At 38.8% G+C, this 23,431-nt stretch overlaps 2 protein-coding genes across 4 annotated transcripts in view; one reads left to right on the plus strand and one right to left on the minus strand.

The window, feature by feature from the left end:
- The first annotated feature begins 161 nt into the window (after window positions 1-161).
- Window positions 162-9,709, plus strand: e2f6 (E2F transcription factor 6). Of its 2 annotated transcripts, XM_051655892.1 has the most exons (9): window positions 162-317; window positions 835-1,093; window positions 3,444-3,583; window positions 6,076-6,125; window positions 6,225-6,426; window positions 6,640-6,795; window positions 7,040-7,154; window positions 7,340-7,514; window positions 7,811-9,465. In XM_051655892.1, the coding sequence occupies exons 1-9, from the start codon at window positions 196-198 to the stop codon at window positions 7,846-7,848; spliced, it is 1,257 nt and encodes a 418-aa protein (XP_051511852.1). In that variant the 5' UTR covers window positions 162-195; the 3' UTR covers window positions 7,849-9,465. The 2 variants fall into 2 exon arrangements, with proteins under 2 accessions (XP_051511852.1, XP_051511853.1); XM_051655893.1 differs by lacking the exons at window positions 162-317; window positions 835-1,093 and adding an exon at window positions 1,130-3,307 and having other exon boundaries at window positions 7,811-9,709.
- LOC127416486 (arf-GAP with SH3 domain, ANK repeat and PH domain-containing protein 2-like) overlaps window positions 8,276-23,431 on the minus strand; it is a 26,720-nt gene continuing 11,564 nt past the window's right edge. Inside the window, exons 12-28 of one of the 2 annotated variants that reach the window (XM_051655886.1) lie at window positions 22,443-22,530; window positions 22,297-22,345; window positions 22,034-22,200; window positions 21,116-21,249; window positions 20,944-21,035; window positions 18,262-18,451; window positions 17,853-17,938; window positions 17,614-17,729; window positions 17,378-17,445; window positions 17,116-17,223; window positions 14,710-14,956; window positions 14,480-14,563; window positions 13,440-13,698; window positions 13,232-13,311; window positions 13,052-13,119; window positions 11,264-11,383; window positions 8,276-11,161 (exon numbers count right to left, since the gene is read on the minus strand). In XM_051655886.1, the coding sequence (XP_051511846.1) occupies window positions 11,087-11,161; window positions 11,264-11,383; window positions 13,052-13,119; window positions 13,232-13,311; window positions 13,440-13,698; window positions 14,480-14,563; window positions 14,710-14,956; window positions 17,116-17,223; window positions 17,378-17,445; window positions 17,614-17,729; window positions 17,853-17,938; window positions 18,262-18,451; window positions 20,944-21,035; window positions 21,116-21,249; window positions 22,034-22,200; window positions 22,297-22,345; window positions 22,443-22,530 (2,031 nt within the window). In that variant the 3' untranslated portion in view covers window positions 8,276-11,086. Of the gene's footprint in view, window positions 11,162-11,263; window positions 11,384-13,051; window positions 13,120-13,231; window positions 13,312-13,439; window positions 13,699-14,479; window positions 14,564-14,709; window positions 14,957-17,115; window positions 17,224-17,377; window positions 17,446-17,613; window positions 17,730-17,852; window positions 17,939-18,261; window positions 18,452-20,943; window positions 21,036-21,115; window positions 21,250-22,033; window positions 22,201-22,296; window positions 22,346-22,442; window positions 22,531-23,431 lie in introns of those variants that run through there. The other variant, XR_007893115.1, reaches the window with a different exon arrangement.

Raw genomic sequence — 23,431 nt, forward strand, 5'->3', positions numbered from 1 at the left:
GGAGTGTGCACGAGCGCGAGCACGAGCAACAGGTAGCTGGCTGCAGTTCACTTAACGGCCACAGGTGTCATTAATAATAAGGGTTTCTGAATCTTACATACTGCACCTTTAAGACGTGACGTATCGACCTTCCGATAATACTGTTTCCGGGTCCAAACCTCTACTGCCATTGACTGATGCTCTCGTCTTTTCAACATGCCACAGTGCTGTGTCCCTTGTTGTTTGAATAGATCTGAGTTCAAAAAAACTGTTCAATTGTCATTCTACCGCTTTCCTTGCGATGAGAAAGAGAAGAGGAAATGGCTGCAGTTGATAAGGTAAGTTACAATTCTTAAACGAATGAAGAAAATCAAAGTTTGTCGACAGTGGGTGCAAACATTAGCCAAACTGGCCCTTTACAGATACCCCTGATATAGGCTATATGGGTTTTATAGTTTTTGTTTTAACCAAGCAAGAGCACAGCTGATACTACTGTATACATCCTGTTACCTGTTTACATCCTGTCCTTACCAGTTCTCATTATGCATATACATTAGTGCACAACTTGTTTACATTACAGTTTATCATTACTGTACACCTGCTACCACATATTCTTACTACTGTGTTATATTCTATTTTATTACTATATTTTAAGTTCTGCACTATTTTATGTCTTAGATTTGTATTTTTACTTTAACTTGCGTGTTTCTCTTTCCTATACGTATCGTTTGAGCATTGTTGGAGGGAGCCTGAGACTTAAGATTTTCATTGCCAGTGACTGCTTCTCTGTAATTGTTGCGCACATGACTAATAAAGAACTTAACTAATGATGATACATTTCTCTTTTTTTTACAGGCGTGAAAACTTCACCCCAAACTGCAACTCTAGGGTGTGCAGTTGGCATTTCCCCAATGGCAAAGCTGCTGGGCCATCACGATTCGCATGGAACGAGGGGAAGACTTTCCAATTCCCCGACCACCTCAGCCATACCCCTAAACGGAAGAAACAAACAGTCCCAATCAGTGGTGAGGATGAAGGAACAGATCAACTACACGATGCTGACATTGCAACTGCACAGACCCCAAGTACTTCAAAAAGTCTTGTGGTGCTTGAGGTAGAGAATGACATGCTGAGAGAAGGGAATGAGAAATTGAAAAAACAATTGAAGAAACGGAAGCAAATGTTTTTATTCAGTCAAACTTCCTCCAGTCCTGACAGAGTCCAGTATTTCACCAAACTGCCTGATGCTGCCACCGTCCTGTTTTCGGAAGCGCTTCTTTCTAAATTCAAGCTACAATATTATTCTGCTTGGGCTATCCAAATTATGCCACTAGTCGATCAATTGCTCCTGACCTTAATGAAGCTTAAACTTAATTGCAGCCACGTAGACCTTGCAACAGTGTTTAATTGTAGCACAGCCACAGTAACCAACATCTTTACCACTATCATAAGTGCGCTGTATGATGTTTTGTATGTCGGTCTGCTTGAGAGCAACATCCCCTCCACAGCCAAGAATCAAATGTTGCTCTTTTACCTGTAAGGCGGGACTTCCTTTTCTACATTTCTCCCATTCATTTTATTTATTTATTTTTTATGTTTTAAAAAATGTGTCCCATGTGTCCCACTACTAAGTAGGTCCTCGTGGTGGCGCGGTTACTCACCTCAATCCGGGTGGCGGAGGACAAGTCTCGGTTGCTTCCGCTTCTGAGACAGTCAATCCGCGCATCTTATCACGTGGCTTGTTGTGCATGACACTGTGGAGACTCCCAGCATGTGGAGGTTCATGCTACTCTCCACGATCTACGCACAACTTACCACAGCGAGAGCGAGAACCACTAATCGTGGCCATGAGGAGGTTACCAAATTGTGGGCCAATTTGGTTGCTTAGGAGACCTGGCTGGAGTCACTCAGCACACCCTGGACCCCATTCATTTTATTACAAGTTCTCCATCTCAGGCTAAATAGTCTCTGTATTAACCCATACACTAAAATATATATATATATATATATTTAGCTGAATTCTAAGATTTACTCATTTAAATCTCTTTATTGTTTTTTATTTTTTTTTATTGCAACAATAGAGTACATAAGATGGATACAAGCAACAAACAAAAAAGGCACACATACCAGGAGATATATAAAAGGGGGTACAACAGAATACATCCATTAGCATAGACAGTGCAATACAGTATTTAACATACAATACATACAAAATGAATTCATAACAGGAGAAATGTGTAATATGTAACCTATTTACAATACAGAGAGTGTAACACACACAAATTACCTTTTCAGTCTTTGAGTTTGTTTAAGGGTGCATGTTAACAGGGTCAAAAATAACTCATTTCAATTTCATAGCACAAATATAAGTTGTATGCATTTAATGTTGTTACAGATTACTCAATTCATTTGGAAATTTTTTATGAAAAAATTAAACTTTAAAAATAGGCTAAAATATTGTTTTGAGTTTAAAAACTCTGATAATCCTAATGGATTCTGCATGCTTACACTCATAAAACAAGCTAGTGAGATTTCACTACACATGAGTGAAGCACTTGTATACATATGAAGTACTTGCACATACTTGTATACTTTTGAATGCTAACATATACACATAAAAAGCTTATAAACACCGTGTCAAATGCATAACGATACATTTAAAGACGTGCTGTTTGGCAGTACATGAAGAAAATAATATACCTGCAAGCAGATATGGACGTACTACATCATGGTTTAAAGGTAGTATGTCTTGTAGCATACAAATCTGGTATCAGTACTACTAAAAGCAGCATTTTTATCTGCCCAAAACCAAGTGACATTCATTCGTTTGTCGTTAAAATGGCTGAAATAAAGCAAAAATGTCATGTTTACACTTCCAGTCCACTAGGTGCCACTAAGTGCCAAAATGAGAGAACCCGAAGCAGAATAATAAATCATGTGATATTTTTCGCGCTTACTGCGGTGATGTGTGTGTAAATGTAGCTGTATAACCTGATATCGTGTTGCGACGATGGTTAAGTGTGTGGTGCAGGGATGCATAAACCACAGTGATCTCCGACCGGGAGAGCCGCTGAACCGTCCGCGTAAGAGGTTTTTCACTTTCCCCAAAGACAAGGCCCGAGTCAAAGTGTGGCTGGCCGCGTTACGGGAGTCTGACCGTGAAATCACAGAGCAGCATCAGATTTGCGAGGATCATTTTCTGACCCACCACATCACGCCGAGCGGCATCAGCCCGGAGGCGATCCCCATTATGCCGCTTTTAGAGGCGCCGTTAGGCCGCTGGAGTTCGGGTGATGAGCTCGACGAGCTCTCGGACCCAGCTGAGGAGGTTGAAAGGATTTGCTCTGACATTCAATGACCCATCAGAAATTATGTCTATACTAGATCAGAAAGTCATGCAGTGATTTGAGGGAGGAGCATTGTGCAGTATTCTGTGTCAGTAACCTCATTTTTTGTCTTTAAAGAGTGGAGTTGCTGCAGAAGATGATTTTGATGATGAAGAGTTTGAGGATGATGAGGAAGAGGATGAAGAAGACCACAGTCTTGCCGAGGATGGTTCCAATAGCCTGAAAGGTGAACCCCAGGGAGAATGGTTTACCAGAAGGTAAGTTGTGAGGACACTAGAGTCAGTAACCACCACACAGAGGATTTACCACAGATATTTATCAGACAATTATTGACCAAATTAAAGGGTTAATTCACCCCAAAATTCTCTCAAGTACTCACCCTCATGCCATCCCAGATTTTTATTTTTTTTATTTCTTCTGTAGAACACAGATCAAGATTTTTAGAAGAATATTTCAGCTCTGTTGGTCCATACAATGCAAGTGAATGGTGACCAGAACTTTGAAGGTACTAAAAGCATTAAAGCGCAGCATAAAAGTAATCCATAAGACTCCAGTGGTTAAATCCAAATCTCCAGAAGCAATATGATAGGTGTAATACCTATAATATTGCTTCTGAATACATGGAATTAACAACTGAGTCCAATGCATTACTTTAATTCTGCCATTGTGTGCTTTAAAGCTTCAAAGTTTTGGTCACCATTAGAGCCCGACCGATATGGGATTTTTGAGACCGACACCGATTTTAGAGAGGGAAAATTCACCGATTACCAATATGGTGGCCGATATATTAAATTTTTGAGCTGGAATGAAAACACATTTTCTATGTGGATTTTTCACCGATTTTGCACCGATATGACTATGCAAAGGTACTCAGAAGGCTGCTTTCTTAAACAAATATTTTTATCAAAGAATATTTGACATTATTATTATACATTGTCAACAAATTCTAGAAATGAACACTGAGAAAATAAAGAATAAATAAAAATAAAATAAATAGCTAAATAAACATTAGTACTGCTTAGTATCATTCAAATGCTGACCATTAAAATAAAGAATAAATAAAATAAATAGCTAAATAAACATCAGTACCGTTTAGTATCAGTCAAATGCTTACTATATTAATATTGCCAGTCAATTAGGGGCAGGTTATAAAACAAGATGCATTTACACCTGCCAAGACAAGAGATAAACAGCAGCAGTGGTGTTACTCCGTATTCTGCTATACAAGTTCTGGGGAAACTTTCAATGGTGGAAAACCAGACTTCTAAATATTACATTTTATTAAATGACATGACTGGAATTGTTCGGTTGAAGGGGGTACCAAACTGTGAATCTTGAACAAAACAGTGTGGTGAATACATGTTTACTCATTAGCTTCCACTCAGCTTCAAGCAATGAAAGTAGCTACGTGATTAGCTAGTTAGCTATAAGCTCGTTGTCACGGAGAGTAAAAGACGGACGTTGTTTATTTTACTTTCCAGCACTGTGTCATACCAACTAGGTAACAACATAGTGTGATATCAACACTCATCAGACACAATCCACCTCCGCACTGTTGTCTGCTAAGCTGCAAAAAGATGCTCTGATGTTTATCTTTCAGTCTGCTACTTTACTGACCGCACTGACAAACTATAGCTGGCTAACAGCAAACAGACATGAGTGACATGGTTGTCAGGGACAAGGTTAATGTTATATTAGTTATATTGAAAAGGAAAAATGATGGGGTCATTGTTTATTAAGTTTCCAGTATGTATTTCATAAATTAGTTAACTTACCGACACACAGCTCAACTCCGCCCTGTCTGTAGAGCCACCATCAGCTCAGCTCTGTAAACAATGGAGTCGGAGCACGCTCTGCTGGACAAACTACGCTATGACACCAATTCAAAAGCATTGTTTTCTGCATTATATGTTCTGAAAACAAGTTTTCATATTGGTAAAATATACGCCGATACCAATATTTTGGTGAAAGGCTAATATCGGTTGATAATATTGGCGCCCGATATATCGGTTAGGCACTAGTCACCATTCACTTGAATTGTATGGACCAACAGAGCTGAGATATTCTTCCAAAAATCTTTGTCTGTGTTCTGCAGAAGAAAGAAAGTCATACACATCTGGGATGGCATGAGGGTGAGCAAATGATGAGAGAATTTTCATTTTTGGGTGAACCATTATTTTAAAACCATCAGCATATCAGTCATAAACATGAAAACGCTGATGTGAAAAACCGACAGTTTATTCAAAATGTATTTATTGCATTGTATAAAAGTATAATACTATTTTTGGTGTAATATTAAAAAAAACCTACCAAAGTAAATGAAAATAAAAGTACACTGAAAATGCATAATATATTTGTAATGTTCTATCGTAACATAAAATGTGAGTTTTACAACTGCAAAAACAAAGGTGCAAAAATAGAAGTTTGATATTTGTTATATCTTTTTTATATTGTATTTGTTTCAGTATGGCTCTCTTAAAATTTTTGTTCAACAGATTCAATGGAAGATTGTTAGAATGGAGGTTGAAAGGAAATTATTTATTGTTAGAACAATAAAATAGCTTTTGTATCTTTTGTGTACTTTTTTAAAGCATAATTCCTAAGCAAAACTGATCGTGTCAAAATTTCGGCCTGTAGTTTGTTGTTGTTAAAATCGGTATCGAATTGGCCAAAAATGTTTATATCGGTGCATCCCTAATTTTTTCCCAAAAATGATTATATCAACTTTTCTCTTTTTTGCCTTAACTAGAAATAACATCAACAAGGTCAAGCAAACAAAAGGTGCATCCACCAAACAAGGTATGAGTTTCTGATAACTTTCTGATGATGCACTGAAAGTTTGAATCAGTTACATACAAAGTTGACATGGCACCCTTCTGTCTCCCTTTTCGTTTCCAGTCCAGAATCGCTCTGACGTCGCTCTTGGGCAGCTGACCAAACGCTTCATGCAGTTACTTCTCACAGCACCGAATGGAATCCTTGACCTCAATGAGGCTTCACAAAAACTGGGTTCACGAAAGAGGCGGGTGTATGACATCACCAACGTGCTAAATGGCATCCATCTCATCAGAAAGACATCCAAAAACAAGATCCAATGGGTGTAAGTTTAGGTCAAAATGATGACTGTTGGCTCGGTTGCATGGTGCACATCTAAGATCACAATTTAGGATCATGAAAACCTTACAGGACATATTGAGATTTGATCAGTTTCAACGATGCTTTGTCCCAGAATGCTGTGCTTTATGATCACTCCATATTAATGGTTTGATTGTCTCAATATTGTGCAATTCTGAAATATGTTTTCATTTCCAAGTTGTTCATCACCAGTCAGCAGCTTCGGAAGCCAGTGGACTACCAAGACAAAAGCTGACCTTCTTCATCTAAAGTCTACCGAGGAGGCCCTTGACTGTCTCATCAAAGACTGCGCCCATCAGCTCTTTTCCCTGACTGACCTCAAAGACAATGCTGAATATCCTCTCATATTTCAAACATTTTTCTTTATACAGGTAGTGTTATATCAACGAATATCATACTCTGGGGCTTAGAATTTCAAAATGTGTTTAAATTAAATGATTTATATTACTGCAGACATTGTGTTTGTTAATCTGAGACAACAAACATGATCTCTGAGCAGTGATATGGAAGTAGTAGTTCAGGAATTCCTCCAGACTGTGTTCTTTTAGACGTTATCTTTGCCTTAACTGTGGTTGTACCTCAGCTTATGTCACATACGAGGACATCTGTCAGATTGGAGTCTTCATGGATCAGACTGTTATAGCCATAAGGGCCCCAGACGAGACCAAGCTAGAGGTGCCCACTCCTACTGAGGTAAGCTTGAGAGACATGGTGGAAGGCTGTAAGTCATTTTAGAAACTAAGCTTTGAGCTTAAAGGATTGTTATTAAAGGACACTGATCTGATTTTTGAGGTGTCTAGAAAACTGGGCGTAATATGTGTTATACAGTATGAGCTAATGTGTGTGTGTGTGTGCACCTACTGTATGTCCTGCACTAGGACTCTATCCAGATCCACTTGAAGGGTTGCAGGGGCCCCATCCATATACATACTTGTGAGACAGAGGGGCCAAGTGATGCTGTGGATTCAGCAAACGCAGAATCAAAACTTGCCAAACCTGGCTGCTTTCTAACACTAGAAGAGAGCCGGATACACACACAACCACTTATATCAGGTTAGTTCACTTAGACGTTAAAGATTAAAGAAAGTTTTATTACATTTTATGGGATATCTGTAAAAGATAAATGCTTGTCCACTCATTTCCACTAGCATCATTATATCAGGCAATATATGCAACTGTACACCATTGTTTAATATTTATGGATGTTTGTTGTTTTGCCGTAATCCGCTTTGGAGAAAAGCATTGTGATTTCTGATTGACAGTTGGTACATAAAACCATTTTACTATAGTACAAATCTTTTTTTTTTTTTTACTCTCTGTATTAACCTTTGATTTTTTTTTTTTAACAGATGTTTCAAGCACTGTAGCAGCTGTACAGAGTGCATAAGGACCATAGAAACTCTACAAGTGGAGCCTTTGTTTCTTCAAGAACAGACTTTGTTGGCCTTGTTGGAGAGACCATCGTGCACACACATTCACTCTCCTAGGCTTTTTAAGTTGAAAGGAATATTCCGGGTTCAATATAAGTTGAGCTCAGTTGACAGTATTTGTGGAATAATGTTGATGACCACTTAAAAACTGATTTCCACTTGTCCCTCCTTTTCTTAAAAAAATGCAAATATCAGTTACAATGAGGCACTTACAATGGATGTGAATGGGGACAATCCAAAAAAGTTAAAATACTCACCATTTCAAAAGAATAGCAACAATACATAAACAATATGTTTGTTAATATGACTTTAGTGTGATAAAATCACTTACTAACCTTTTCTGTATAAAGTTATAGCCAGTTTTGCAACTTCATTACCATGATGATGTTACACCATAAACCCTAAAACGACCGTTAAAAATTATGATTTAAATAACTTTACAGCTCAAATAATACACAAGTTTTAACAGAAGAATTAATGTAAGTGCTTTTATAAAATTATAAGCATCACATTTCTACCTTTAAACCATCCAAAAAATTGGTCCCATTCAATTCCATTGTAAGTGACTCACTGTAACCTCAATTTTTGCTTTTTTTTTTTTTTTTAAAGGAGGGACGAGTTGAAATATAATTTTTGTACTATTCGGTAATCAACATTATGCCACAAATGCTGTTGATTGATCTTAACTTGTGTTGAACCTGGATTATTCCTTTAAGACATCTATTGTGAAGAATTTTGGTTTGTAAATACATGAGTTTTTTGAACAGTTGAGAGTATTTTTATATAAGGATTATGTTAACCCATCTAAATTTGTAGGTTGATTTTGAAAATGGTAAATTCTTTCTTGGATTATACTGTAATGTTGTAAGTGAATAAAATCATGACTGTGATGGTCAGAGATGGATGAAATACTGGCACTTTTTGAACCTTATGTTTCAGTATGGAAAGATGTCCTTATTTAAGAAGGGAATGGGTTATTAAAGGAATAGTTCACCCAAAAATTTTCAATTTACTCACCCTAATATAGTTCCAAACCTGTATGACAGGATTTTTTGCAGAACACAAAAGAGGAAGGTTTTTTTTCTTTTTTTTCTTTTACAATTTTTATTTATTCCATACAACAACTTAAAACAGAAAATGTGGAATCAGATTATATACAATTATATTTTCATTTTTGTTGTGTTAATGCCAACGTCGTAAATTTTGACAGAGGTGTGTATTTTTGGGCGAATTTTGATATTTCAACCTCAGTTCCTATAATACATCTATAATACACTGTGTACACAAAATAGTTACACTCAGGACCTTCAGGACAAAAATGTCCTCATTGAAACCCATTAAAACTGCATTATTTGATCCCAGTGCCATTAAAGCATAAAATCATGAATTCTATGATATTATGCTTTCATTCCGGAGCCCTGGCTTCAAAATGTTAATTTTTTATATTTTCCATCAGATGGTGACATTTTTCTAATGTTTAGCCTATGGAGCTAATACATGCTTTTTTCCTATTTTCTGTTTGCTGTATTATAGAGCACTGCAGGCCAATTGAATAAATGTTGCAGCTAAAATTGCGTGGGTGTGTTGATATGGATGTCAGAGTGTGTTTTGTATGTGTGTATTGAGAAATTTGTGTGTGTGTAAAAAACCAACAGTGGCATTATTTAAACAAACTGGCTTTTTATGGGTTAAAATCCTGAAATGAATATTTGGTAGTTACGATCAGGACTGATGTTGGTTAAAAAAATCTACTAATTGAAAATGGAAAATTATATTAACAGCATATTATTGTGGCAGTTTTTTGATGCGGGCATTTTTGTCCTCTAAGGACCTTTGGGTCCTTTTTTAACCTTTGTGCATCAATTTTAAAAAGTTACTCAAAAGTATCATAAAAGTAGTCTATGCGATTCCTGCATCATATTCCATGTCTTCGAATGGCATACTGTTTGTTTTGGTGAGAACCTGAAATGTAAATCATTTTTTTAGGAAAAATCTTGATGTCCATTGTGCATTCATGAGCGCTATGAGAAGCTCATTAACAGTGACATTTACTGCTAAAAACAATGCAAGTCCTTGTATGAGGCACTATTCTCTGCAGTTGTACTGACAGGACTGTCTGCGATAATCATTAAAGCATCTCCTTTTGTGTTCATCATAAGAAAGTCATACAGGTTTGGAACAACATGAGGGTGAGTAAATTGTAACAGAATTTTAATAATGTAACTTGTTAAATGATTAAAATGTATGATGTTACTGTGAATTGTCTCAGAGCTGCTACTACTTTGACCTATTTTGTCATAATTATTATTATTATTTTTTTTACATATTTATCCCATGCTAAAAATAAATCCACACCTTTTCAAAGTATAGTGTAAAAGGTTTAATAGCTTGTCCGGTAACAGAACATTGAGAAAATACTTAGATGCGAGCTGCATGGTTTATCATGTCACTTAACTATGCTAAACGTAAGAGTTGCTCAGCAACCAATATCTGATCTAGACAAAGGCTCTAAGAAAACAGCAGCAAAATTTCAACCATATTAAGCTTTAACAAAAACAGTTCCCGTATAATACATAGCACTTATCATAGTTCACATATGATTTTTGCATTAAAGTTAGAGGTAATTGCACTTTAAATCAGGATGATTGACAAAAAGAACCGAACTTAACCCTTTTCTATCCTGTCATTTATAGGAATAGTTTACCCAAAAATTAAAAATCTCTAATCACTGACTCATTTTGTTCCCAACCCCTTTTGACTTTCTTTTGTGGAACACAGCATAAGGCAGAATGTTGTGGACAGCCTTATCATTCACTTTCATTGCATCTATTTCCAAGCTGTCAGTCCTTAAAATCCAGCCCAAAATCTCCTTTTGTTTTCCACAGAAGAAAGTCGTAAAGGTCTGAAATGACATGAGGGTGAGTAATTGACAATAGAATTTACTTTTTTAAGTGAACTATCTCTTTAAACAGAATATTGATCAAGATACTGTTATTGCATAGCAGTCCTGAGGTCATTTATCTTATGTTGGTGTTAAAAATTTTGAGAATGTCCCATATGCTACCATTAGTAAACATGTACAACTGAAAATGTCCATTCAACTATGAAGATGTCTGATGATGAATCCATTCTTAAATAATGTGTGGCATGCTCTCTGTTTTTGTCCAACAAAAAGTTTAATAAGCCCGTGGCTGATCAGTCAGTGATGAAGTGAACAAACGAGACGGGGAAGACTCCCTTCCTGTTTGGCTCCCCGTCAATGTGGCCCACCTGCAGGACACATGGCAGAGTCATCAAAGTCTTCTGTCTAGATCACACATGATTCATTCAGTGGGTTGAAATGTGCATATATGAAAAGGACTGTGTACTCACCCACCAGTCTTTGTCCTCCTCCCCATCCACTATTATCACCTCTCCTTCAGAGAAGGACAGTTCATCTGGGTTATCAGCTTGACATTTATAGAGAGCCTTTACCCTCTTAGGTTTCTGTTTCTGAAACACATACAAGACAAATGCTGGCTATGTTCGGAATAGCACACTAACATACAACACTTACTGTCTCTGCAGTATATAGTATGTATATTGTGCACAGTATGGACATTTTCTGTATGCGTGGAATACCCAGATGGCATACTACACTTGCCAAAACATGCAGTATGCAACTGCACACAATACTGTATCTCACAATCATGCTATGCGCTCTACCTGCCATTTCCAGTCTGATGAATGAACCGCAAATAATTATAGCCATTTTCAACTCCTCAAAAACTTTAATACAAAGTTAACTCGTTTAAGTGTTAACAAAAAAATACAATAAAAAATATAATAAACATGGAAAATAAGTGTTATTATTTCCAAGATGGTAACTAGACACCACTATATGCAAATATATTACACATATTACACATATGCAACATGAATTCATGAGCCAACAATGTAGCATACTACTGTTTGAAACGTCAAACAGTCATTATTCATTATCACTGAATAATGACTACAGTTTCACTTACAATTTTAAATAGTAAGCAGTATACAGTGTAAGCAGTGTATATTGCCTGGGGTCATTCACCCTTTCACTATTTTCCGCTGGTCTCGGTTTATGACATCAACCCATGGCAAAAGAGTACAACTCTTAACGGTGGATCACTTGGCTTGTGCATTGATAGAGAATGCAGCTAGCTACGAGAACTAATGTGAATTGCAGGACACATTGATCATCGACACTTTGAACACACATTGCGGTGTGGGGTGAGAAACTGATCAATATATGTCCTTTTTCCCTTTAAGTTCTTTGCCCTGCCCAGTAGGTTGCAATATGCACGAAGAATGTGAATCAGCAAAAACAAAAGAAGAACTCTTAGGGGGCCTGGGTAGCTCAGTGGTAACCACCCCTGGAGTTCACTTGTTCGCTAGTTCGAAACCCAGGGCGTGCTGAGTGACTCCATCCAGGTCTCCTAAGCAACCAAATTGGCCTGGTTGCTAGGGAGGGTAGAGTCACATGGGGTAACCTCCTCGTGGTCGCTATAATGTGGTTCGTTCTCGGTGGGGTGCGTGGTTAGTTGAGCGTGGATGCCGCGGTGGATGGCGTGAAGCCTCCACACGCACTATGTCTCCGTGGCAACGTGCTCAACAAGCCATGTGATAAGATGCGCAGGTTGACGGTCTCAGACACGGAGGCAGCTGGGATTCGTCCTCTGCCACCCGGACTGAGACGAATCACTACACGACCACGAGGACTTAGAATGCACATTGGGAATTGGGCATTCCAAATTGGGAGAAAAAAAGGGGAATAAATAAAAAAAAAAGAAGAACTCTTATGAGAGAAGAGAGCTATTTGAAAGTGGAGATCTATAGTAAAAAAAAGGTCTTAAATATTGATCTGTTTCTCACCCACACCTATTCAATCGGTTTGGAAGATATGGATTTAACCACTAGAGTCTTATGGATTACTTTTATGCTTCCTTTATATGCTTTTTTAGCTTTAAAGTTTTGGACCCTGTTGACTTGCATTGTATGGCCCAACATAGCTGAGATATAAAATGTTCGATTGTGTTCAGCAGAAGAAAGAAAGTCCTACACATCTGGGATGGCATAAGGGTGAGTAAATGATGAGAGAATTTTCATTTTTGGATGAACTATTCATTTATGATGGTCACTTACAGTAGGGGCCATTCTGGGTTTGGGAGCAGGAGCCAAAGCCGGGGCGGAGGCGACTGATGGCCCAGAGTCTGGAACAAGCAGTTTTAATGGACGTCACCATTTAGATTCATTACAACACTATATATTATGTATTTTTTCAGGCTTTAGTGGTCATATCTGTATAATGTATGTAGGATTCACCTGTTTTGTCACTTGGTCGAGGCATGCTGAGTGGTGCTTTATTTACATTTATATCTTTACAAAAAGGACCAACAGGATCCCTGAGAAATAGACAGTATAGTTCAGCTATGTAGCCAATGTGGAATACTGGAGCTTAGCAACAGAAGTCTATTAAAAAACAAAACCTCAGATAAATGTCATATGGAATGCAGCTGGGAGGACATCTTACCTAGAGGGGGATTTAGTTGGTTTGGGTGCAGGGGCTTTTGGCTGTGGTTTAAGAGGTGGAGGTGTGGGTTTAAATGAAAATGAAGGGGGCAATACGGGAGCAGGTGGCACTAAAGGCGGTGGTCTAGCTGGGGCAGGTGGTATAATTGGGGGTGCAGATGGTGCAGGTGGGACTAGATGCACTTGGGGTAGAGTCGCCTTAGGATCTGGAGGCAGTGGCCTCTTGACCGGAGGAGGAGGCGGGGGAGCAGGGGGGAGCACTACAGGAGAGGCAAGACTTGTTATGTCAATGACAAGAAGAAAATACCCATCTTAAACCAGATTAAGGTGGTAGCTGGTTTATGGATCATGGTAGCAGGTCTAAACTGGATTTAGTTGGATGATCAGCAGGTGGAGGTGGTAGACCATTATGGTCAAGCAACAAACCAGCTACCAAGTTCCAATAACCAGCTTGACCACTTAGTTTGTAGATTGTAGTCCAGCTGATCAACCACCTACACAAACTTGGACCAACTAATGACTAGCTTTGTCCAACTAGAAACAAGTTAGCTACAAAAACCAGCAACAGTGCCACCTTAAAAGTGGTTTTAGCTGGATTTTCCAACAGCAAGCAGCCTCATTAAACACGATGAAAAAAGTGGTAACCTACAATTGTTACCTCTTGATCTAACTCATAAAATTTACTTTTGTTGGTGTTACCTAACTTGTCAGGTTGATTTAGATAGATTAAATAACCTTTCGGACTTTAATAAAACCAATGAATTTAGATGTGACCACATGAAGCAGATCATTTATGTTATTTGACGAACAACTTTTTACAGTGCAGAACAAACACACCTTTGTTCACCAAAATACATCTAAAGCAGCTAACAGCTTGGTAGATAATAGCATCAAACATTATTAGTAGTAATGTATTAACATTATTATCTATAAAACTACTGCAATTTAGTATATTATAAAGCTGTCTCACTGAGAAAAAAAACACACATGAAATGCTGCAAATTCACTTGCTGTGTGAAGCTCTACTGAATTCTGACTCACCATACACTGGGCTGTTCCTCTCTGGAGTGTGAGGGTCTGAAGAGGACCTCTGCCTCCCGACCACTTCCATAGGAGTACTCCACCCTGACATCACAAACACACATAAGAGTATGCAAAAACTTCATGCGGAATCTATCGTGCATTTGTCGGCAAGCTACTTAGCGATTAAATCTTTCAGAATTCACTATAAGACAATCAAAGACAGCTCAGCAGGGCTGGATGGTGCTCACCTCTTCCTAAGGTACGAGGGGGCAGTGGAGGCATACCAGGCACCCCATGTAAACCTAGCGACAGAGGACTAATGTCAAGCATAGTTCCGTAAGTCTCATTGCAAATCATGCTAGGAATGAACGTCCTCTGCTTGTCTTTCACAGCGTTTACCACATCCCGTGCCAGTGCACTCATGTTGGGCATCATAGGGCCACTGCCTGGAACAATACAGCTAAGTGGACGCTCCTCTCGCCTGTTAGGGATGGGCTAAAAGACAAAATCACAGATAGATGAGAATGAGCCAGGCTGTATCTGTTCCGATAATCTTAGAAAGGTATTTGCAGTCAAAATGAGCTTAGGAGGAATTTTAAGTGCGGTTATTTGTGTTGTTATATTTGCATTCCTTCAATGTACAGTATGTGTAGTAATAAGGGTATAACTAAATAAAAAAATACATTCCCTTATTGACATTTTGGCCCTGTTTCCACATAGTATTATGAGCCTGGGTGGTGGGATCACAGGTTGATAGGACAATCAGATGGGGTGCAGTGTTAAAGGAATAGTTCACCCAAAAATGAAAATTTTCTCATTATTCACTTACCCTGATGCCATCCCAGATGTGTATGACTATCTATCTTCAGCAGACCATAAATTAATATTTTTAAAAATTGTTGAAGCTCTGTAGGTCCTTATAATGCAAGTAAACTGCTGGCTATTTGACGGTCCAAAAGGCATCTTTAGGCAGCATAAAAGTAATCCACACGACTCCAGTCGATCAATTAATTTCTTCTGAAGCAAATCGGTAGGTTGGTGTAAGAAACAAATCAATAATTAAAACTTTATTAACTGTAAAAAATCACTTCCTGCCAGAAGTTGACGCATCAGTGATGTAAGCGCTATGGCGTGTTCATGCCATAGCCGGAAACACACGCTTTGTATACAACAGAGGAACGAAAGTCACACAAGAGTTAGTTCATTTCAAACAGCATCCAAGCGCTGGCCGGAAGCAACGATTTAAAGGTAAAAACATTTTAATTATCGATTTGTTTCTTACACCAACCTATCGATTTGCTTCAGAAGACATTAATTGATCAACTGGAGTCGTGTGATTACTTTTATGCTGCCTAAATATGTCTTTTGGACCGTCGAATAGCCAGCAGCCTGATGCCACCAGTTTACTTGCATTATAAGGACCTACAGAGCTTCAACATTTTTCTAAAAATCTTAATTTGTGTTCTGCTGAAGAAAGACATATGGAATGGCATCAGGGTAAGTGAATAATGAGAGAATGTTCATTTTTGGTTGAACTATTCCTTTTCTTGTCAACGAAATTACTGATGGAAATATATTTGTTGATGAAGGGTTTTTGATTTCGGCAGCGATAAAGATGAGATGAGATTCATTAGCTACATGCACAACATCAATGTAATATTACAACTTATATGTACACAGACGTTGAAGTGAATGAACAGGTGAATTTGCACTAAGTTTGGTGTTTTTCAAAATATGCAACTATAATTCTAATACATGGAATAGGAATGTTTGGGAATCTAAAATATATTTTTCCTATTGACACTGGAGCAGATTTAAAGTAACCATATGAAGACAAATGTATTTGTGAAACATCTAGTGTGCCTAAGACATTTGCACAGTGCTGTACATCATTCACTATGCCACTGCATGTTGATGAAGCACAAAAAATATCACCTGAGACAGATCTTAAAGGGATAGTTCACCCAAAAGGCATTTTCTCACCCTCATACCATCTCAGATGTGTGAATCTCTTTCTTCTGCTGAACACAAACAGAGATTTTTAGAAGAATACTTCAGCTCTGTAGGTCCTCATAATGCCAGTGAATGGGTAACAAAATTTTGAAGCTCCAAAAAGCACATAAAAGGCAGCATGAAAGTAATCCATATGACTCCAGTGGTTAAATCTATATCTTCAGAAGTGATATCACAGGTGTGGGTGAGAGACAGATCAATATTTAAGTCCTTTTTACAATAAATTTTCCTCCCTGCTCAGTAGGTGGAAATATGCACGAAGAATGTGAATCACCAAAAACAAGAAGAATGTGAAAGTGAAAGTGGAGATTTATAGTAAAAAAGGACTTAAATATTGATCTGTTTCTCACTCACACCTATCAATTGCATCTAATACATGGATTTAACCACTGGAGTCATATGGATTACTTTTATGATACTTTTATGTGCTTTTGGAGCTTCAGAATTTTGGTACCCATTCACTTGCATTGTATGGACTAATAGAGATTAAATATTTTTCTAGAAATCTTTGTTTGTGTTCAGCAGAAGAAAGAAAGTCATACACATCTGGGACAGCATGAGGGTGAGCAAATGATGACAGAATTTTCGAACTATCCCTTTAATACCAGGTGTCTTTGTGTACATGTAAAAAGCATGATAACCTTGTCCTCCATCTCATCCTCACTCTCGTCCAGGTCATCGTTATGCAGACGCCAGTCATACTCCACATGCACATGGACATTAAACTTCCCTGTCTGTGACTGGGTCAGCTGCAATCACATAGAAAAAGCATTGGAGGGGAATTTGCTTGCACACGATCACAGATGAGGTCAGTGTAAAGTTAAAAAGTACAACATAGGTAAAATCAGCACTTCAGGATTGCTGTTGGTACTAAACACAGCTGGAGATGACAAATATACCCACCAGCTCTTCACATTTTGAGTGTCTGAGACGCCGGGCCAGATCCAGAGGAGTCTCTCCTGCATCATTTGCTGCACGAAACAGGACATGAAGCAAATAAGAACTGTATACAGCAACATTTTGTCTTTTTAAGGCATATTTTGATGTGGATTTTAACATGGGTCACTCACACACAATGCAGTATTTCACATAGACTGAATGTTAGAGATTTTAAAGCATCAGATTATATTAACTCTTACTTATGGTCACTGATGCCTTTCCCCGCAGTAGCAACTTCATGCATTCACTATTGTCAGTCAAGCAGCAGTAGTGCAGAGCTGTGCTTCCTTTGGCAGTTTGTTTGTCTAAATTCCCACTACACTCACAAATGCATAAGAACTTAATTTAAAAATAAATAAATAAATAAATAAATAAATGATTGATTGATTAGATTCTGCATTTTTGATGGGTACAGAACAAAACATTTTTGATTGAGCACCTGTTTTGTACGAGGAAATCCACAATATGAAGAGAGTTCCGGTCCACCATTCGTACTGCAAGGTGTAGTGCTGTCTCACCTGGTTCCTGACAGTGGAAGGCAGAATCACAGAAGTACATTTCCAGAAAATCATTCAAAGTGAACAAAACATAGACTAAAAGTCTGGCACACTAAGTCAGCACCACTGTTTATTTATAACATATAAGATTACTGTATAACATAATGATTACTGTATCCATGCAAGTGGAGATGAATGGAGATGTTTGGAAACACTTATTGAAGTTCTGAGATTCGCATAGACATAGAACTGCAATTTCACATACAGTAAATGTGTAAGTGCACATTTAATGTGAGATGTGAGTGCACATTTAAGCGCGAGATGACACAGCTACTCTGCACTACAACTCACATGTTCATTTGTCTGATGAATGGTTTCCATCAGGTCCAGACCTTCAGCGTACACCTGGATTAAGGTGAAAATATCCCGGGTCTTCACCGTGTCACACAATGTGTGTAGCCGGGCTGCACTGTCTGCATACTTCCGCTGTGCAAAGCGTTTCTCTGTGTATTTGGCTGTGATGAAATCTTTTCGTACCTGCCTAAAGGACAATTGAGAGAGAAAACAGAAAATGATAGTTGTGAAATGTACTATTAAATAGACCTATTTCAAAAACATTGCAGTGTTTTTCAGTGCTATCTACTTGTGCACTTTACTCCTGATATATGGAAACATACAGTATATGATATAATAGAATTTAATGATGGCAAATGAGATGTACACAAAATCACTGAAATGGGGGGTGGAGGGGGGGGAGACATTTGTTTTGCACAGTTTTTAAAGATATATCAAATTAAAAAATAAAAATAAAAAAAATATTCAAAGGGAGTTCCACGTGACGCCATGCGGGGAGCAGACGTGTAAATGGCGAGCTCTGCGCACTTTGCTAATTTTTGGTTATTTTTGTGTCATAAACCGGTGAGATTCGATACACCCTGCTACATATCTGTTCTTTGAAATTAACATGGCAAAGAATTCAAAATCCTCAGGCTCTGGAGATATTAAAAGACACTTACGTGCTCAAGCTGAAACCTCTGACAGGCCTGCAGACTAGCTACTTGGTTTGGACGGTGCGGTCCACATGTCTGTGATGCTGACGAAAGTTGTTGCTTACTTAGAGGATCTTGCTGTAATACATTGATCGATTACGGCGATGGAAATGAAATTCTCTGAGTTGGTTACAAGAATCGGGGACGTCGAGTGACGGATCAATTATCTGGAGTCATCGGAGAGGGAATTAGCTGCTAATCTGCTAGCGACCAAGATAGACTTGCAATGCGTTTTGGAAAAACTGGAGGATTTGGAGAATCGTAGCCGGCAAAACAACGTCTGAATTGTTGGAATTCCTGAGCATGAGGAAGGCTGAGATATGATGAAATTCCTGGATGAGCTCTTCCCGAATCTGCTCGACATAACAGGCCATAAGCTGTAAATTGAGCAAGCTCACAGAGTCCCGGCTTGGAGATCCGCTGAGGGAAACAGGCCCCGATCAATTCTGGCCAAATTCCTGAGATCATCCGATAAAGATCTTGTGCTGCGCGAGGCGAGGAGCAAAGGAAAGATTTCTTGGAAAAATCACAGCATTTTCTTGTTCCCAGACATGGCGAATTTGACAAGAGAGAAACGTGATCGATTCAAGGAATGCAAGAAACTCTTACATCAACTGAAGATCGCTTTTGCATTTATGTTTCCAGCTAAACTGAGAATAGATACTAAGGATGGCCACAAAGTATTTACATGCCTGCAGCAAACATTGTCTTTCATAGAGTCAATGGGGTGAGTTAGCCATTTGTTTTTTCTCATGTGGCCCCCGAGTGAGCTGTCTTGCTGTACATACACTTGACTGTCTGAGTAAGCTGGGCGCCATTTTGTTTCTTTTTGTGTTGGTTCCACTTAGCGGCTGGATAATGTTTTGTGTAGTAACACTCCTTCAAGAAACTCTTGCATAGACGGAGGATCGCTTTTGCACTGATGTTTCCGGCCAAATTGAGAATAGATACTAAGGATGGCTGAAAAAAATATTTACATGCCCACAACAAGCTATGTTTTTCATAAAATCGATGGACTGAGGAAGTCATAGTGTGTTTCTCACGTTGCCCCCAAGTAGCTTGTCTCACTGAATATACACTTGACCCTCCGAGGAAACTGGGCGCCTGTTTTGTTTCTTTTTGTGCTGGTTCCGCCTAGCAGTTGGAGTTTGTTTTGTGGAGTATTTTTTGTAGGACAATGGGGGGATTATGTCATCTGCTGCACTCATGAACAGCCGGCTCAATGAACATTCGTTTGACTGCCCGAGGAAACTGAATGGCTTTGTTTTGTGGAGGAACACACCTTCGATACAGTTTTTTGAATGAATCTTCACATTCTTTGTGTTTATTCTGCCTATTGTCTGGAGTTTGTTTTATATATTATTATCTGTTATGTAATTCTGTCTCACAGAATCTGTATAGAAGCACCAGACTTAAGCAATCTGATGGCAAAGTTGTCGTGGGGACTCTCGCAGGCGTAAATTGACTTTTTGAGTTTAGAGGGATTGGCGGTTGGCGCTGTCGTGCATGGGGTTAATGCGCACGTTTTTCTTTTTTCTGTTTGTTTGGTTGCTAGGGAGGGTAGAGTCACATGGGGTAACCTCCTCCTGGTCGCCATAATGTGGTTCGTTCTCGGTGGGGCGCGTGGTGAGTTGAGCGTGGATGCCGCAGTGGATGGCGTGAAGCCTCCACACGCGCTATGTCTCCGTGGCAATGCGCTCAACAAGCCACGTGATAAGATGCGTGAGTTGATGGTCTCAGATACGGAGGCAACTGGAATTTGTCCTCCGCCACCTGGATTGAGGCGAATCATTACGCAACCACGAGGACTTAAAAAGCACATTGGGAATTGGGCATTCCAAATTAGGGAGAAAAGGGGAAAAATCCCCCCCCCCCCCCCAAAAAAAAACATTCCTTTTGTGACTTTGCAAAGGTGTATTAATGAGTAAGACATGTTTAATTTCAGGTACAATTAGGCACATTTGTACAAAGATCTGTCACTCACATGTCACTAGAAGGGTTGGGTTTTGGGATCTCTGCTGACAGGTTTGCCTCCATGATTTCATTGAAACCCGCATTGCCCACACTGTTGGCAATCTGCAAAAGATCAAATACAGTCACAACCTGTCTGTTTATAATTTTTACTGTAAAAAGACAGAGTTGACATGCGAGTTTACCAGGAGTTCTGACGTGCCCAAGACATCCAGCGTTAGAGACTGTATTCTGGAATAGTGCACACCCATTTCCCGATGGATTCCAGAACATTCAATGCAAATTAACACACCCAGGTTTATGGAGAGCCATGTTGGGTCTGCAGTGGCAATAAATGAAAAGCCACTGACATGTAATCTTAATTCCACCCAGAGTATCTCTTTCGTTATACATAAATGACAGTAAAACAAGTTCTACTGGCATGACTAAGTCTCATAGAATGTACAAAGAGATGTGGAAAGGCCAGATGAAAAACAGGAAGCAGCGGCTGTAAACTTCATTTGAAAATTAGCCACATTGCACAATGAGTATCAGATTTTTGAGGTGAGTGCATTCTGATGCAACCTATCTTTGATATTTAAGTTGCACAATTATAGTAGGTAAAAATGTCGAAAATTCAGAAACAGAAATTCACGTCTACATTTGGCCAGTCTAATATTATATATTAACAGTCCAAAATTCTGTCATCACCTACTCACCCCTCATGTCGCTAAAATCTTGACTAATATCAAATGTCAAAACTGCTTTCTTCCATACAACAAAACTGCATGGTGGCTTTTAAGTTATAAAAAAAAAAATTATTTTTAAAGAGCAAAAAAGTTATATTTTGGCTGGGATTTGAACCTGGGTCACCTGTGGTTGCTAATCAAAAACATCATGACTCCCCTGAGTTTGTAACTGAACAAGAATATAAAGTTTATCTTTAGAATCACCACACTACTGTGACTTTGCCATTTCAAGTTGCAGTGACAGTGCCTTGCCCAAGGGCACAATGGTGATAGCTCAAGGATCAGCCCTTCTGGGACTCGAATTCGAATTTGCCTTTGCCTTTTGATCACCAGTAACCTTTAACTACGAGACTACACCTCTTCCAAATTGCTTACTGGAAGCTCCGCAGTCACAGCACACATCATTGCCGCTCATCTTCTTCACCTCTCCCACAATGGCCTTGGTCAGCTCCCGTGCGATGTTGTTCTCACCCTCATTCTGATCATCCTTAAAGGCGTTGTTCAATGCCTCGTCTTTACAGTTCTGGAGCACAGACACCCAGCTGACATGAATAGATGAAAAGGGAGAGGTGATGGACATAAATTACACATCCTCAAACGATGTAAAATGTTCTTAAAATAAGAGAACCCACACTCACATTTGACACTCTGCCTCATCCTCTGCCTGGAAGTGATACGTTCTGTCATCTAGAAGACGGAAAAGAACAGTGAGCAAATCATGATGACCAACCATCCATATGCACTATGACTTGGGTTTTGAAATTGAGAGAGTAAAGTATATTACACGATATGAGATCAAAGCATTTTTTCTCATCAGGGTTGCGTTTCACTTGGCAGGTTAAGAGGTTGAGGTTTGCTGGAGGTGCATTGGCCTAGAACAAAAAGAGAGAAGGAGAATCACATTTTCTTGAAGGATTCACTAAATGGTTAAAGCAACAAAATATCATGTGACTCGTCCCTTGTTGTGGTTTTTAACGATACTTTAAGGGATAGTTCACCCAAAAATGAAAAGTCTCTCATCATTTACTGTACTCACCCTCATGCCATCCCAGATGTGCATGACTTTTTTTACTGTCCATACAATGCAAGTGAATGGTGGCCAGAACTTTGAAGCATAAAGGCAGCATACAAGTAATCCATCTGACTCCAGTGGTTCAATTCATGTCTTCTGAAGCAATATAATAGGTGTGGGTAAGAAACAGATCAATATTTAATTTTTTTTTTTTTTTTTTTACTATAAATGTCCACTTTCACTTTCTCCTTTGGTTTTTGGCAATTTGCATTCTTTGTGCATATCACCACCTCCTGGGCAGGGAGGAAAATTTATTGTAAAAAAAGGACTTAAATATTGATCTGTTTCTCACCCTCACTTATCATATCACTTCTGAAGACATGGATTTAAACACTGGATTTGTATGGATTACTTTTATGCTGCCTTTATGTGCTTTTATGCTGCCTTTATGTCATTTCTGGAGCGTCAAATTTCTGGCCACCATTCACTTGCATTGTATGGACCTACAGAGCTGAGATATTCTTCTAAAAATCATAATTTGTGTTCTGCAGAAGAAAGAAAGTCATACATCTGGGATGGCATGAGGGTGAGTAAATGATGAGAGAATTTTCTTTTTTGGGGTGAACTATCCCTTTAACATGAAAAGCTTTTAGTGATTGTCACTTTATCACATCATGCATGGTTAGGACACAGAGTAAGGGTGCTTTAAATCAAGGACAGTTGCTGAAGTGAGAGTGATGGTTACTCTTTCTACCACAACA

Source organism: Myxocyprinus asiaticus, chromosome 25 (genome assembly GCF_019703515.2).
Source record: "Myxocyprinus asiaticus isolate MX2 ecotype Aquarium Trade chromosome 25, UBuf_Myxa_2, whole genome shotgun sequence".
NCBI lineage: Eukaryota > Metazoa > Chordata > Actinopteri > Cypriniformes > Catostomidae > Myxocyprinus > Myxocyprinus asiaticus.